Source organism: Henckelia pumila, chromosome 4, assembly GCF_033568475.1.
Source record: "Henckelia pumila isolate YLH828 chromosome 4, ASM3356847v2, whole genome shotgun sequence".
Taxonomy (NCBI): Eukaryota; Viridiplantae; Streptophyta; class Magnoliopsida; order Lamiales; family Gesneriaceae; genus Henckelia; species Henckelia pumila.
In genome coordinates, this window is record NC_133123.1 from 27,030,763 (window position 1) to 27,047,246 (window position 16,484).

Consider the following 16,484-nt stretch of genomic DNA (forward strand, 5'->3'; position numbering starts at 1 on the left):
TATTAAAACTATTAAAATATATCTATGAATAAATTAGATTGATCAAATATAAATTGTATCATTTTAAAATATAAAATTATTAAATTAATACATAGACCCATTTCGAAAAAAATGATACACAAATGTATTTTTTAAAAGGCCAAAATTTCTTTGTAATAATAATTTTATTAACCACGCGTATTATTTAGTTATTTAGTCAAACAAGATGCAAATTGGATCACAAATGTTTGAAATAAAATAATGCAAAAAATTATGCAAATTATAATTTTCAAAAAACAATTAATGTGTACCCATTTTATTTTTTTATTTCAGATATTAATTTATTATTTAATGGAAATTTTTAAAATTGACGTTTTCTATTTTGATCACGTTACGAATATATTGTGAAAGCTGGTTCACCGGTTCCACCGACTAGACCCTTAGAGTGATTCAGTCGATACAAAGGTGCGCTTGAAGTGGGGAAGAGCTTTCGATCAGAAAAGAAAGAGCTTTCCCCTAATCTCTACTACTCCCGTCAAGCAATAGACCTAAGACCCCTTTGCTGCAGGTAAAAGAAAAGGTAAGGAAGAAAAATATCAGACTCTTGCTCGTACCTAATCACTGCTGAAACCCTCGGTGAAACTGGGGAGAATTATTCAGCGCACTAAAATCTAGTGGTTCATGAAAAGCCGGGGGTGAACCATGTTACGGAAATATCAAATAAATTTACATACTCTAAGATGTTTGTTTAAAATAAACTAAATTAATTGAATTTTAACTTTTCATAAATGGAAGGTTAACTAAATGAATGTTAACTTTTCAAAATTAGAGAGATAATATTTTTTAATTAAATTAAAATTATGCATTAATTATCTGTACCAATTTTTTTATATTATAAAATTTGATTTTTACGAATCATATTTGATTATAATTTAAAAATATACATTAATTAAATAACATCTTGTTTGATTATAATTAAAATTTCGAAAGGTAGGGCTATCGTCTAGTTTTCAAAGTAAAAAATTAATATTAATATATTCGCAAGTTGAAAGGGTAATGATGGAAGATGTTATATAAAAATGTTAAAATAATATTAAAAATTGCAATTATCGTGCTTGTGTTACCAACATGACAGTCAGGGATGTTATGCGCTAATATTTTAAAAATTGGAGGACCATTCAACTTATTAAAATCTTTTAGGGGATAATATGCTTATTTGGTTTTTCACAGGGGGCGTGGATGCATTTAGCCCACAAGATTGTAGCACAAAAAAAGAATGGAGAGCCGGAGAGAAGATGAAGTGGACTTTGTTTCAAAAGGTTAATTTATTGAAGCCCATTTGTTATCCAATTAACAAATCTAACTTACCATGCAAAGCCCAGCCCGTTCCAACTTTAGAATAGAACAGTATGTTTGTTTGTTTGTTTTTTTTTCCAACGCAGAAAATATTTACCTTTGACAAATCGTTTGTATATCTCTGTGGACTGCTCCCATTCTCCCTTTAATCATCGGATCTCCCTAATCTCGCCGGCTCGCCACCGCCGCTGCCAATTGGTTTTTCCATTATTTACAGGTGAATTTTCTTCTGTCCTACTGCTTTCGATCTGCGTGAGTTTGTGCAAGCTTTAATCGTCTTTGATTCTATTTTTGGTGAGTGTCTTTCTTGTTGGAAATTGTGGGTTTTTCTTTTTGCAGTTCATTGGAAGTTATGGCCATGTTTTCTGACCCATGAAAAATCTTGAGCTGGATTTGTGTTGCTAACTGGTCCAATTTGAGCTGATTAATGAAGACTCGTGTTTTCGCGTAAATGAAATGCTGCGTCTTGAATTAAGTTATTATTATTAACCGCCTTCGTGATGAATGAAAATATATAGGAAAGGATTGCTCTTTGCTAGGTAGACCATGGACATTAGAATTTGTGGGATGTTATGGTATTTGTTATTGTACGATTTACATGATGTCAGATGATTTTTTTTGTTTTCACTGTTTGTGGCGTCGATGGGATTAGTTTTTGCTTTTGACATATGACTGCTGCAAAGAAGTTGCTGTCCCGGTTGGTAACTTTCGTTGTCAATGGCTTTGAGGTCAGGCAGTGCCTTAGCTGCTACCAAGAGACAAGCAGAACTTAGAGTGTCAAATTCATTGTAATCTTCAGAAACTTCTTTCTAATTTTGTGTTTGTAAGGAGGTAGGGATACTGAATAAGATTGCAAGGGTTTCTGAATAAGAACAGTAGAAACTAAGGCCAGGTTTGGCAACCAATGATTAGAGTAGGCAATCTTGCCATATTTTGCTTAAATAACTGTGTTGCTAAAATAGTTGCATGATGGGATTGAATTCACAAGAAGTAGTATCTTGATAGTATAGGTCCGGCAACCAACGATTAAGTTGCTATAATTTTTTATCTTTCATATAATTTTTCTCAAAAAGATTTTACATTGCTTTCGGTGCGCTCGCTTTTCAAAATAGAGAAGAAGAGGTGATTAGAAAACACCCAGTGTTGTACGTATTCTGCGTCAGACTTCAGAAAAGTGAATCACAAAAGGGCGAAGTTGAAATTTTTTTAATAGCAGAGAGGGGCTGCAGTTTTAAAGTTGATCTGCATTATATGTAAAGGCAGTGAATTTTCATCCTGTACTTAGATAGGATACTTATTACTTGTATTTGATAAGCAGTATCTCTGTCAACTTTTGGTCTCAACTGGGAACTAGTGAAATACTTGAGGGTGCTCTCCCTAAACATATATTTCTGATTTTTTTAAAAAGTCGACATTCCATCTAAAACTATTAAATGTTTCCGATTTATTCTTGATTTTATAAAAATGGTTTATGGATTTTGGTTGATGACTGCTCACTGCTTGTATCTGCTCTCCAAATTTGATATGGGCCAAGATGCTGCTCGGTTTCTGTAATACGTAATTGCAAATGGGTTTTGTTCATCTTGTATTCTTGAATTTGATTTTTTACCCTCATTGGTTTTTTTCTCTATAAACAGCGTGCTGATTTAAGATGTTTGGAGGTAGAGCGATCTCTTGGTTGCTGAGTGAGAGACTTCAATCACAGGCTACTGTAAAGGTTCTATTCTTTTAGCTCCTTGTAGTTCTTTTTGAGCTTCCATGTGATCAATAATGATTTAATTTATGGTTTGTAAACTTTGTGCGCCTAGATAAAACAAACGTGGAATGGGAGTATATTAGAACTTAGAAGTTTTTTTGTAATTGCGATCCGCACTAAAGAGTAGCGCACTAGTCTTGAGCCTGTTAATCACCAGAAGATAATTTTACTATTTTTCCAATTGAGTTAATGAGTTAGGTTAGTCTCGAGTTTCTACTTTTGTAATGCGTCAATGAGAAAGCACCACGTGATTATTGACCAAAGCTTGAAGCATCAGAGTCACTTGCCAGAAAATTTTGTTTTGAGGAAGAAAAAAGTTGAAGTACAACTAATTTAATGGTTTCCTCTTTCAGGCATCTCCTGTTTTATCATCTCTTATTTCCAAGAAAGAGCATGAAGAAATTGGATCTGCTACCTCAAAGTACTTGAGAGCTGTAGCCCTCTTTGGAGCAGGTGTATCAGGGCTGCTAAGTTTTGCAACAATGTCAGCTTGTGACGAGGCTGAGCACGGTTTGGAACCCCCTAACTACCCCTGGCCCCACAAGGGCATCCTGAGTTCATATGACCATGGCTCGTGAGTTCTTCATTAGCTCACCAATATCTTCTAAATGTGATCTTTTATATGACCATACTTCATTAGCTTCTGTTAGCTTACTAGTATCATCTAAAGGCTAATCAATCTTCAGAGCCATATTAAGCTTTGTCGTAAGATTCCACTCAATTGCAGCTTAGTAGGGAGTAATTGTCATGGATTTAGTTCTATTTACTTATCAAATATGTTTCAAACTTACATGTGTTATTTATCTTAAACCGCTCTCCATAATCTACTAAGAGAGAGATATTTTTATAATCATAAATCATGAAAATATCTTCATCAGTTGTATTGTCCATTTGTCTGTAGTTTTCCATGTAATAAATAGTCTAGTCTGTCTTGGCATATGGAATTGTGCATCAATATTTTCGTTATCACCTTACACATCATTTTCTTTATTTTTTGAACATTCCAAAACTTTTTTGTTTGGTTGTTACATTTCAATAACATGGATATATGATTATCAATGTTTTGTTATGAATTCCTTATTACAAGATTCTGAAATCATTTTGAGATAGATGTCTCTAGGAAATATGCATTCTTCTTGGTGATTCAATGTCCAGATTTTCTCTTGCCGAGTACATTAAGTACAGGTTTTCAGGTTATAGTGAAGTAATGCTTGAATTATTTATCTGGAATGAATGGGCTCCCTCACGTCTTGTTCTCAAATGTTGTTATCAATTTTAAACAGGATTCGTCGTGGTCACCAGGTTTATCAACAAGTCTGTGCTTCCTGCCATTCCATGTCATTAATATCATATCGTGACTTGGTTGGTGTGGCTTATACAGAGGAGGAAACTAAGGCCATGGCAGCTGAAATTGAGGTTGTGGATGGACCTAATGATGAGGGAGAGATGTTTACCCGTCCTGGGAAACTCAGCGATCGTTTTCCTCAGCCGTATTCAAATGAGCAAGCAGCTAGGTTTGCCAATGGAGGGGCCTACCCTCCAGATTTAAGTCTCATTACCAAAGTATTTCCTGCCTCTACATCCAATATTTTACTTGAAATTCCTTTCTACTATCGCTGTCGGTTAATGTCCAACTTTTTTTGTCTTATCAGGCTCGTCATGATGGTCAAAATTATGCTTTTGCACTCCTTACCGGATATCGCGATCCACCTGCTGGTGTTTCAGTAAGTTCCCCCGTTTTTTTTCCTGTTTTGCTATGCATCAAGATTGCATCTGGGCCATATTTTCTAAAGAACTGATGCTTGAGTGAGCCACAATCTAGACTTGACTCGTAGATGTAAGACCTTATCTGGATGTGGTTATGGGTTGGGGGGCAAGTGGGTGGCATGTGTCATTGAATTCATGAGAAAGTTTTGAAGTTGAGATATTCACTTGATTTTGGGCGGTATTTGTTTTTCTTTTTTTTTTTCCGTTCCCAAATTTTACTAATTTTTTTGATATTCTGTTCTGGGATTTTGATTTTGATTTTCTTGATCCTTGAGCTAACTATGTATTTATTCTCAAAACTTGTTCATAATTGCCATTGAATCGTGGTGCATTTCTTCTGCATTCTTCCTTTTTAATTTAGCTTGCATCTTTGTTTGTTGATCTTCTAAGTAGATGCTATATTTTCCTACTTTAGATTCGTGAAGGACTGCATTACAACCCTTACTTCCCTGGGGGAGCTATTGCCATGCCTAAAATGCTTAATGATGGTGCTGTGGAGTATGAAGATGGTACCCCTGCAACAGAAGCTCAGGTTGGTTCACTTGCTGATTCTTCATTTTTGACTTTGTACACACACAATTCAATTTTTAGGACTCATTGCCTTTAATTATGATCTGAGCTATCTCTTTGTAGATGGGAAAAGATGTTGTGACATTTTTATCCTGGGCCGCGGAGCCTGAAATGGAAGAGAGAAAACTGGTTAGTGATCCCTCGTATATTTAATGTAATTTAAAATTAATCGCATTCATTAAAATAAAAGAGAAGAAATTTCAAATTCATTGATTCAAAAGTTCTCTATATATGATGGAATCATGAATTTGACAAAATCCTTCGATCGGAACATAGCGTTAAGGTATTTGGTTATTTATTTTCATTTTGCGCGCCAACATTGCTATATTACAATTGCAGATGGGATTCAAATGGATATTTGTTCTATCGCTTGCACTTCTTCAAGCTGGTTACTACAGGAGGTTGAAGTGGTCCGTTCTCAAATCTCGAAAGCTGGTTCTTGATGTTGTCAACTAGATTCCTAGGACTTTTTCCCAGTCCATTGTGTCTTGAGAATCTGAAATCGGCAAATAATAATGCTTTGTCATGCGCTACTTCTATCTTTCTGTGGTAAACCAGAATGCATAGTTTTCAGTGGTGCTCCATAATTATTTTCAAATAAGACTATCATTATTGAACGGTGCCTTGTATAATGCACAGGCTGATGTTTATTCTTTTGGGGTTGTGGTGTTGAATTGGACGATGAATGTTTTTTTTTTGTTGACTTTTGTTTATTGTCCCGCCGTTGTTGCATATATATTGGAGATTTGAATGGTGTAATACCATTATAAGAAATCCACAGAAGAGAAGAAAAGGAGGGATATTTGGGAAAATGGGTCTGGTCAACAATTTGTTTCAGTCTCTTATGTATTTCCCACATTTTACTGTCATAAAATGGGTATTAAAGTATATCGGACATGTTTGGAGGAAATTTGAACTTTTTTGAATTGTTGCCATTTGGAAGTGAATGCCACTTTTGCTTTTAGACAGAAAATTAAGTTACTGAATGGTTGTCAAATGTCTATACATACTTCACCGTGTAGTCAGATATGCAACAGAACATGGTAGGAATCTAACTGTTTTTTTTTTTTTTTTTCTAAAACACCTAGTAAAATTTAATTTATTTGAATTGAGAGACGCAAAAACAAATAATCACAAAACTCACGTGACATGCCATCAATGAAAAATAATATTCTTAATTATTTTTTATTGTAGGTATGAATTTGACCGACTGACAGCGTAGAAAACAAAATACAAATAGGCATCTCATAAAAATATCTAAAATATGTTTAGATAAGTACTTTAAAACGTTTGAACAATAATTTTGTAAAATATTTTTTAAGAACAAATGAAATGCGTTTTTGGATGTTTTTAGAATTGAAGGATTGATAAAAAAATCAAAACATATGACATTTTAATTGTAAAAACGTTTTTATAAAATAGTTGTACAAATATATATTTATTTTTAAAACATTTTATAAATTTTGTTTAAAAAAATACTTTCCAATCATAATATAATAAAGCCCATTTGGCCGTTTGTTCGGGTAACAAGTCCATTCCTTGGCAAGGCCCAGCCTCTTCTAACGCAAGCATTGAACGCTTTTTTTCTCTGTTTTTTTTCTTTTTTTTTTTAAAATTTTCCCAGACGCAGAAAATTTCTACGATTTCCAAATCGTTTCTATCCTGTCCTCCACTTGTCGGATCTCAGGGAGATCGCCGGCCCGCCACCGCCGCTGCCAACAGGTTTTTCCATTATTTACAGGTGAATTTTCATCCATCCTTCTCCTTTCGATCTGTGCTTCATTGAGTTATTCGCACTTAATCTTCTTTGTATATATCCTTGAAGAGTCTCGTTCTTGTGGCTTTTTTCATATTATAGGAAGTTATGGCTGTGTTTTCTGACATGTTGAATAGCTTGAGATAAATTTGTGTTTTGAACCGGTTCACTTCGAGCTGTTTAATGAAGTCTCGTGTTTCTGGCGTTAAAGCAAATGTCTGCGTTTTGAATTTTTAGAAATGTTCTTTACCGGCCTTGATTGTGGGCTGGCGAACATCTGTAAGAGAGCTCTTAGCTATGTAGACAATAGAATTTGTGGTATATTATGGTATTTGTTATTTTACAATTTACATGGTGTCAGACGACTTTTATAGTTGATGCTACTTGTGTATGCCGATGCAAAATGTTGTTGATGGGACAAATAATTTGCTCTAAGACACGTCTGCTGCAATAATGTTGCTGTCCCACTTTTGTAACTTCAGTCGAAAATGGCCTTCTTGTACTGCTCTTCCATAAATAGGGAATATGATGGTCCTTTCGATATACCTGAAGTTGTCCCTCAAATCTCAATTAATATCAGGTCAGGCAGTGCCTTAGCTACTAGCACGAGATAAGCAGAACTTTGTGTCAATTCATCGTAATCTTCTGACCATTTCTTTCTAGTTTTGAATCTGAGAGAAGATAGGAATATCACGTGAGATTGCTTGGTTTCCAAATAAGAATTGTTGCTACTAAGGCCTAATCCTGCAGAGTGAAGGGATTGGATTTAACCAATGATGAGATCGGGCTATCTTTCCAAAGTTCGTGGCATGAATAAACTCGTTGCTAAAATAGTTGCATGATGGGACTCACAGCTTATTGGGCACTTAAACAGTAGATTTTTAAATCTATCAATAGCGGTCAATGAACCTGCTGTCCTTTCATCTACTTCTAAATTCAACTTTATGTATCCAAAAACTTGGATCCTTTATATGTTATTAATGCAAGACGAGTCTAGGAAAGCTGGAATTTGGATACATTAGGATCCATTCTGCTACACAGCTTCTACAACATCGCCCCATCAATGATATCTTTGTAGAAAGTCATTGCGAAAGGCCTTGGTTTCTCCTTCTGATAATCAAGAGGATCATCACTTTCAGAATTAGGTTTAAGTTGCTATAACTTGTAGTCTTTCATCTAATTTTTCAAAAAATTTGACATTACTTTCAATGTGCTTGCTTTTCAAAATAGAGAAAAAGAGGAAATGAAAAAACACTTGCTCTAGTACATATTGTGTGTCTGCTAAGTGAATCAAGAAAGGTGAAGGCTTGAAAATTTTTTAACAGGAAAGATGGGCAGAAAAGGCCGTAACAATAATGTTTGAGTCTTTGACACCCTTTTAAACCGGACTAATTGACTTGCATTACCTGTAAAGGCAGTGAATTATCATTATATACTTAGACATGATTGTTATTACCTCTATTTGATTACCGACAACCTCTGTCAACTTTTGTTGAAGCTTGTGAAATTCTTGCAGGTCTCAGTTTACTCCTTTCCACGGACATATATCTCTGGTTTTTAATAAAAGTATGAATATTATTTCTGAAATAATTAATATTATCCTATTCATTCCCTATTATAAACATGGGTGATGGATTTTGGTTGATGACTGCTTTGATCTGCTCTCCAAGTTTGATATGGGCTAAGATGTGACTCATTTCCGTTATATGTATTTGTAGAACTAATGCTTTCCGTTCTTTTACATAATTGTTCTTGAATGTTCGGTCGATGAGATTATTCAACCAATCTTTCTCGAGTTTTGTTCATCTTATATTAGAATTTGTTTCCCTTATCGCCCTTTTCTCTATAAACAGAGTTCTTATTTAAGATGTTTGGAGGTAGAGCAGTCTATCGGTTGCTGAGTGAGAAACTTCAATCGCAAGCTAACATAAAGGTTTTGTTCTTCAGTTATTTTCATTCTTATTAATCTACCATGTGATTAATATCGATTGAATTTATGCTCCATGAACTTTGTGCCACCGGATAAAACAATGTGGAGTGAGAGGATACTAAAATTTTTTATAACTGTGATTGCCACTTAATAGTACTACTCTAGTCTTGTGTCCGCTCGTGACCTAAAATATATTTTTACCATATATCCTATCAAGTGAAGGAGATAAGGCAATATCTTTTTACTATTTATCCTATTGGGTTTCTGCTTTTGTAATGAGTGAATGAGAAAACAACACCACATGTCTTGCTTATCAACAGAAACATGGAGCATCAGGGTCAGTTTACAGCCTTGCCAGATAAATTTTGTTTCAAGGAAGAAATTTTGAAATGAGCTACCTCAATTTTTTCCTATTTCAGGCATCTCCTGTTTTATCATCTCTTATTTCCAAGAAAGAGCAGGAAGAAATTGGATCTACCTCCACAAAGTACTTGAAAGCAATAGCCCTCTTTGGAGCTGGTGTATCAGGGCTGTTAAGTTTTGCAACATTGTCATCCTGTGACGAGGCTGAGCACGGTTTGGAACCCCCAAACTATCCCTGGCCCCATAAGGGGATTCTGAGTTCATATGATCATGCTTCGTGAGTTCTTCCTTAGCTTATTAGTATCTTCTGAATGTATTCTTTCTCTTATATGGTCATGCTTCATTAGCTTCTATTGGGTTTATTAGTATCTTAGTATCATTTGAAGGCTAATCCAGCTTCAAAGTCATACTAAGCTCTGTTGTGAAATTCTACTAAATTGCAAGGAGTTGAGGACTAATTTTCGTAGATCCAGTTATATTGACTTATTCTATATGTTTCATGTGTTGTATTTTTTTTTTTGAAGTAAATTGGATGTTTCATGTGTTGTATTACTTGTATATGTTAAACCATTCTCCACACAACAGTAAGAGTTAAATGGGCGTCTTTTATCAACTGTATTGCAATTATTTCCATGTATATGCGGGTCTTGGCTTTGAGAAGTTCTGCATCGATATTTTCATTATGACCTTGCATTCCGAAACCCTTTTGCTTGGGTATGAGTCTATGATGTATCAATGACGTGGATTTATGATTGTTTACATGGTTGTGAATTTCTTATTCCAAGATTCTAAAATCATTTCAATATACATGTCTCTAGGAAATTGCAATCTCATTTGGTGGATCAACGTCGAGATTTCCCCTTTTCAAGTACATAGAACTAAGGTTCTAAAAAACATGAAGCATGGCCATCAAAGTCGAGGATTAAATGTTAGAAGTTTAAATGTGCTTAGTAGAAGCTTAAGCACCATATCTAATTTTTAATACAATTTTTACTATCTCGGGCTAGATACAGATAGAATACTATATAAACATAATAAACTGAGATTAAATGCGTAAACTTTTTATCGGGGGGAATTAAATGAGCCTAGGATTTTTTTCAAATAAAGAATTTTTCATTGTTTAAATCAATCTCAAATTTTTAACATTTAGTTTTGAAAAAATTATTAACATTTTAATATTAAAAAAAGGCAGGTGCCTTTGCATATTACAGTCAACCATCGCTTTGACCTGTCTCACTTTGTGATCAAGTAGTTGCGTTTACGCATGCTTCGCTACATGTTATTCTTGCTTAATCATTGCATAATTTTACTTTTTTTTTTATATTGTATAGGATACTCCTTATTAGGATAAAGTGAAGCAGCGCTCATATTTCCCTTTTTATTTAGAAAGGATGAGCTCTAAAGTTTTCTCTCACATCTTGTTCTCAGATGATGTTATCGATTTTAAACAGGATTCGTCGTGGTCACCAGGTTTATCAACAAGTCTGTGCATCCTGCCATTCCATGTCACTGATATCATATCGTGACTTGGTCGGTGTGGCGTATACAGAAGAGGAAACTAAGGCTATGGCAGCTGAAATTGAGGTGGTGGATGGACCTAATGATGAGGGAGAGATGTTTACTCGTCCTGGAAAACTCAGTGATCGTTTTCCTCAGCCATATCCAAACGAACAAGCAGCTAGGTTTGCCAATGGAGGGGCCTATCCTCCAGATTTAAGTCTAATTACCAAAGTATTTCCTGCCTCCACTTCAAATATTTTACTCAAAATTCCTTTCTACCATCTCTCTCACCTAACTTGAAACTTTTGAATTATTAGGCTCGCCACGATGGTCAAAATTATGCCTTTGCACTTCTTACCGGATATCGTGATCCTCCTGCTGGTGTTTCAGTAAGTTGTTTGTTCTCAGTCTTTTGATTATGCGTCAAGATGCCTTTATTTGTTGATATTCTAAGTTAGTTTCTATATTTTTCTATTCTAGATTCGTGAAGGACTGCATTATAATCCTTACTTCCCTGGTGGAGCTATCGCTATGCCTAAAATGCTTAACGATGGTGCTGTTGAGTATGAAGATGGTACCCCTGCGACAGAAGCTCAGGTAAGTTCATTTATTGATTCTTCTTTTTCGACTTGGTACACACACGTCAAGTTTTAGGACTCTTTGTCTTTAATTATCACCTGAGTTATCTTCTGCCTGTCTGTGTAGATGGGAAAAGATGTTGTGACATTTTTATCCTGGGCCGCGGAACCTGAAATGGAAGAGAGAAAACTGGTAGGTGATACCTCATGTGTTATAAAAATTAAAACTTGAGGTTATTATGTTTGTTGTAATTTAAAATGAATCACATTCGTTAAATTAGAAGAAATGAGATTTCAAATTCACTGAATTCCAAAGGTGCCCACGGAGATGATGGAAATCATGGATTTGAAATCTTATAATTTAAAAATCCTTCTATGGTTCCATAGCATTGAGATATTTTGTTATCTGTTTTCATTTTGCACTCCAACATTGCTATATTACTATTGCAGATGGGCTTCAAATGGATATTTGTTCTATCGCTTGCACTTCTTCAAGCTGGTTACTACAGGCGGTTGAAGTGGTCCGTTCTCAAATCTCGAAAGCTGGTTCTTGATGTTGTCAACTAGATTCTTCTTAGTCATTTTGCGTTGAGAATCCGAGATGAGCGAATAATAGTGCTTTGCCACGCACCACTTCTATGTTATGTGGTAAACCAGATCCTGTAGTTTTCACTTTTTAGTTGTGCCCGACAATAATTTTTTTGAATGAGGGTATCCTTATATAATGCATAAGGTGCTGTTCAGTCTTTGGAGTTTGGGATTGGACGATGAATGAGACTTTCTTGTTTTTTTTTTTTCTCAGTATATTGTTGGTTGAATGAGAATCCCGTCCCATGATAAACGCATAGATATGTGTTACCCACATTGTTACAAGTATAACGTGATTGAGGAGGCTGTCATAAAATTTGTTCAAAAGTGGAGATCAAAATCTCTATGATTTTTTCAAGGAGTTGAATTTATTTTGAGTTGAATGCTAGCAAATGTTTGTTTTTTTCATTTTTGAGTAATGTATTTTGTAAATATTCCTTTCATATTTATTTTCAGATAAGTCAGCTGTAATGGAACTCATGAACAACCAACCCACTAAATAAATAAAAATACAATTTCGCCCGAAAACTTCATTTACTTCAATGTCTTCAAAGAAATATCAACAAATGATCCTGCATCGAATAATATTGTTAGTATATCTTTTTTTTTTTTAAGAAAAATATTATTGTTGTTATTTTTAAAAAGGAAAAGGAGAAAGTTAATTGCGTCACCGTAGTTGGCTGGCGTGTATTTTTATTTTTATTTCTTCCACGCATTTTGGTGAAAAATTGAAAGGACTTAAACCATGGCATGTGAAGTCAACTTTGTTACGTACTTAAATTTAATTGGAATCAGTCTCCATATATGTTCATCAAGCAATTAACAGCAAGAACGTCCAATGAATTTTCTTGGAAAAAGACAATTAGTACCCCATGCATATATACCACATTTTCTCCTCATCGATGCTTTCTTAAACAAATTCCATTACGCAAGTAAGCTGAAAATGAATCAAATGGATGCCGTAGTTCCCGTTAATGAAGATGACTTCTACTTCAAAGATGTGAGATTCTTCTGTTAATGTTGAGCTATTTTAATTTGAATCTGAGTTTTTCTCTTTATCTACTAATTAATTTGTTGTGGATGTTGTTGAATTGATCTTTCATTAATTAATTTGTGAAAATTAATTTGAGCTCTTAATTACGCATAGATTACTTAATGTAGGAGGATGATCGATCCGCAGAACAGAGGGCAATCGACGATTGGCTTCCTATTTCTTCTGCAAGAACAGCAAAATGGTGGTCCTCGGCTTTCCACAATATCACAGCTATAATTGGAGCTGGAGTTCTTGGCCTTCCTTACGCCATGTCCCAACTAGGATGGTATAAAACACTACAGTATTTTCTTAATTCAAATTACTACATTAAACCAAGAAATTGCATATACTAGAAAAAACGCACAGGTTGTTTTGGTCAGTTCAATCAAATATCATATTAATAATTGAATATTTGCATTTCGCAATTAATATTCAATTAAATTTATTTATACTTGTCAAATATGAATAGAAAGTTATTATTGATTAAGTATTGAGTTTTCTGCAATATAATACGATGAAACGATATTTTATTATAGAGAAAAACTATACACCTACACATACTTTACAATTAACTCATTTTAAAATCAAACTTTATTAAATTATTCCAGTATATTTGTAAACAAATAAATACTAAATAATAAATTAAACCAGGTGAAACATTTAAAAGTAGTATGTCTTATATATTTAACTTTATTAACTTTTCAATAGTATTTTAATCTACGTCAATGGTTTTATTATATGTGATACAACATATATATAAGTGAATAAATCATAAAACCAAAGATGAATGTTCTCTAAAAACAATTTATATGTAATATGGTCAACAAATATGGAATATAATGTCTACATTTAAATTATTTTCTATCCAACTTAAATCATAATAATAGTTTCAATTAATTGACCTAGTAATTATAGACATAACATGGTAAGGAGAAATATGAAAAATTATTTTTACACTAACTTTTTCATTCCAATTTAAATATTAATGATAATTTCAAATTATGGATTTATAACCATAGAAAGACATGTGTAATAATGAATCTCTATAACTTTAAAATGATTATTAGTGTTGGGGTGCAATAATTGTCTCTGCTGGGTAGAACGATCGAACTATGCCGCTTGAGATGCTGTGCGGTTGAAAATATTTGAGTTGCACAATTACCACCGGCTATAGTTTTTGGTAAAGCGGCAAGCGTTCGGTCCTGCAATTACTCAATTAGTATCAGAGTCAAAGTCATGAGTTCGATTTCCATTAATTGCAAAGAGTGCAATTATTGGGAGGGACATTGTTGGGGTGCAATAATTGTCACTGCTGGATAGAGAGATCCAGCCATGTCGCTTGAGCTATGTGCGGTTGAAAAGATTTGAGTTGCACAATTACCACCAGCTATAACTTTTGGTAAAGAAACAAACGCTCGGTCATATAATTAGTTATCAGTATTACATTTGATACATAAATTTTTTAATTGGTAAAAAAAATCAAACAAAATTTAAAAATTATAAAATTTAGAATGAGGATATAATAAGAATTTAATATGATAATTAACATAATTAAAGTTAGCATTTTAATTAAAAGTTATTAATAATTTATAATTAAATCATTATTTTTTTAAAATTTTTTTATTAAACTAATGTAGTATATTTGTAAACAAACTAACACTAAAAAAATAAATAATAAATTAAACCAAGTGAAATATTTATGAGTAGAACAATTATATATTATATATTTGACCCTATTAACTTTTATCAATACCACTTTAATCTACGTCATTGGTTTTATTATATATAATATAACATATGAGTGAATAAATTATAAAACGAAAAGATCAACTCTCTCTAAAAGTTAATTTATGCGTAATATGGTACTGAAGAGATATTATAAGGAAAATCATTTATATAATTAAACTTTTTATTCTATTTAAATCCTAATAATAATTTCAATCAATGACCATTTAATTATATACATAACATGATGACAAGGGGGTATGGGGAAAATTAAATCATTTTTACATTCATCTTTTCCATCTACTTTTAAAACTATCAATGATATCAAGTTATAGACTAATAATAATCATAGAGATGTATAAGTAATAATGAAATCTTTATAACTTAAAAGTGATTATAAGTTATTAATATAATATTTTACTTGATACATTTATTTTTTTTATTGGTAAAAAAATTAAAGAAAACTAAAAAATAATTAAAATGAAAAAAAAATTAGAATGATAATTAAAATTATAATTAAACTTATTAAATAACGTAGAATAGTATTTAAATTTATTTATATATTTTTTATTTTCTACTTATGTTATTTTATTTATATTTTTACTTGACTCTTTAAATTAAATTATTGTAAAAAAAGAAGAAAAATTTGTATTCACTTAAATTAACATGTCATTTGGTGTCAAAAATATTGAGAGCAATGTTATAACTAAATGCATTAATATAAATAAGACAATTATAATTATTGATCGAAGAGTATCATCTTTATTTATTATTAAAAATATAATACATCTCAAAATTATTGTGTATAAAATTATTGATCATTAATTAATTAACTAATTAGGACAAATTTTTGGTTATTTTACTTTAAATATGTGTGTCATTAATAGTAATGATCTTTTATTAGTATGAGGTAAATTATGGGGCAAAACAAAACTTCTTGTGATTGTGTTTTTGGTTTTATAAACGCCATATTGCATTTAAAAAGGTTAACCCTACATACTATGATAGCATAAGTGCAATCAATGAATAAACTATTTTGATATATTTTATTTATTATTAAAATTATTAAAATTATTGATATTTTTTCGCACTACTATAATAAAAAAATAATTAATTAATCATTTAAAACTTTTTAACAAAAATTTACACCACTACAAAAGTTGTGTTTAAATAATATATATATATATATATATATATATATAAGTATAAATATTTTATAATTGTAAATATTGCTAAATAAATATTAGTAATTTTTATTGTGATAGTGAGAAATAGGGCTAATAATTTCAATAATAATAAAGAGACTATATCAAAATAGTTTATTAATTGATTGCACTTATATTACAATAGTATAGAGAGTCATCTATACAAATTCAATATGATGTTTTGAAAACAAATTAAAATATTGTGTTTGGTGGGTTAAAAAAAATAGCATAGTGTTTTTTAGTTTCTTCAACTAGCTAGGATGGTATAAAACAGTATAGCAATTTCTTCAAATTACTACATCCTCTTTATATATGTTATCTGCTGCATTTTTGTAGGGGTCCTGGAATAACAGTAATGGCCTAATTATCTTGGATTGT

General features: G+C 32.5%; 2 protein-coding genes and 1 pseudogene across 4 annotated transcripts; all 3 read left to right on the plus strand.

Moving 5' to 3' along the window:
- The first annotated feature begins 1,411 nt into the window (after nucleotides 1-1,411).
- LOC140860321 (cytochrome c1-2, heme protein, mitochondrial-like) lies at nucleotides 1,412-6,125 on the plus strand. 2 transcript variants are annotated; one of them, XM_073263280.1, is made up of 9 exons: nucleotides 1,451-1,552; nucleotides 1,675-1,782; nucleotides 2,973-3,052; nucleotides 3,445-3,665; nucleotides 4,375-4,654; nucleotides 4,744-4,815; nucleotides 5,274-5,390; nucleotides 5,492-5,557; nucleotides 5,768-6,125. In XM_073263280.1, the coding sequence occupies exons 3-9, from the start codon at nucleotides 2,987-2,989 to the stop codon at nucleotides 5,882-5,884; spliced, it is 939 nt and encodes a 312-aa protein (XP_073119381.1). In that variant the 5' UTR covers nucleotides 1,451-1,552; nucleotides 1,675-1,782; nucleotides 2,973-2,986; the 3' UTR covers nucleotides 5,885-6,125. The 2 variants fall into 2 exon arrangements, with proteins under 2 accessions (XP_073119380.1, XP_073119381.1); XM_073263279.1 differs by lacking the exon at nucleotides 1,675-1,782 and having other exon boundaries at nucleotides 1,412-1,552.
- A 904-nt stretch (nucleotides 6,126-7,029) lies between these two features.
- On the plus strand, nucleotides 7,030-12,457 carry LOC140859863 (cytochrome c1-2, heme protein, mitochondrial). Of its 2 annotated transcripts, XM_073262467.1 has the most exons (9): nucleotides 7,078-7,169; nucleotides 8,701-8,750; nucleotides 9,038-9,117; nucleotides 9,534-9,754; nucleotides 10,929-11,208; nucleotides 11,295-11,366; nucleotides 11,458-11,574; nucleotides 11,683-11,748; nucleotides 12,006-12,457. In XM_073262467.1, exons 3-9 carry the CDS (start codon nucleotides 9,052-9,054, stop codon nucleotides 12,120-12,122), a joined length of 939 nt encoding a protein of 312 aa, XP_073118568.1. In that variant the 5' UTR covers nucleotides 7,078-7,169; nucleotides 8,701-8,750; nucleotides 9,038-9,051; the 3' UTR covers nucleotides 12,123-12,457. The 2 variants fall into 2 exon arrangements, with proteins under 2 accessions (XP_073118567.1, XP_073118568.1); XM_073262466.1 differs by lacking the exon at nucleotides 8,701-8,750 and having other exon boundaries at nucleotides 7,030-7,169; nucleotides 12,006-12,456.
- A 520-nt stretch (nucleotides 12,458-12,977) lies between these two features.
- The window catches only part of LOC140862781 (lysine histidine transporter 1-like), a 5,284-nt pseudogene continuing 1,777 nt past the window's right edge, over nucleotides 12,978-16,484 (plus strand).

What these genes read in the sequence shown, in the direction of transcription:
- LOC140860321 (XM_073263279.1), top strand. Translation starts at nt 2,987, where the DNA reads ATGTTTGGAGGTAGAGCGATCTCTTGGTTGCTGAGTGAGAGACTTCAA. An exon ending in AGTTCATATGACCATGGCTC is followed by an intron (nt 3,666 to 4,374) that starts GTGAGTTCTTCA and finishes AATTTTAAACAG; the next exon opens with GATTCGTCGTGGTCACCAGG. An exon ending in CCCCTGCAACAGAAGCTCAG is followed by an intron (nt 5,391 to 5,491) that starts GTTGGTTCACTT and finishes ATCTCTTTGTAG; the next exon opens with ATGGGAAAAGATGTTGTGAC.
- LOC140859863 (XM_073262466.1), top strand. Translation starts at nt 9,052, where the DNA reads ATGTTTGGAGGTAGAGCAGTCTATCGGTTGCTGAGTGAGAAACTTCAA. An exon ending in ATTTAAGTCTAATTACCAAA is followed by an intron (nt 11,209 to 11,294) that starts GTATTTCCTGCC and finishes TTGAATTATTAG; the next exon opens with GCTCGCCACGATGGTCAAAA. An exon ending in ATCCTCCTGCTGGTGTTTCA is followed by an intron (nt 11,367 to 11,457) that starts GTAAGTTGTTTG and finishes TTTCTATTCTAG; the next exon opens with ATTCGTGAAGGACTGCATTA.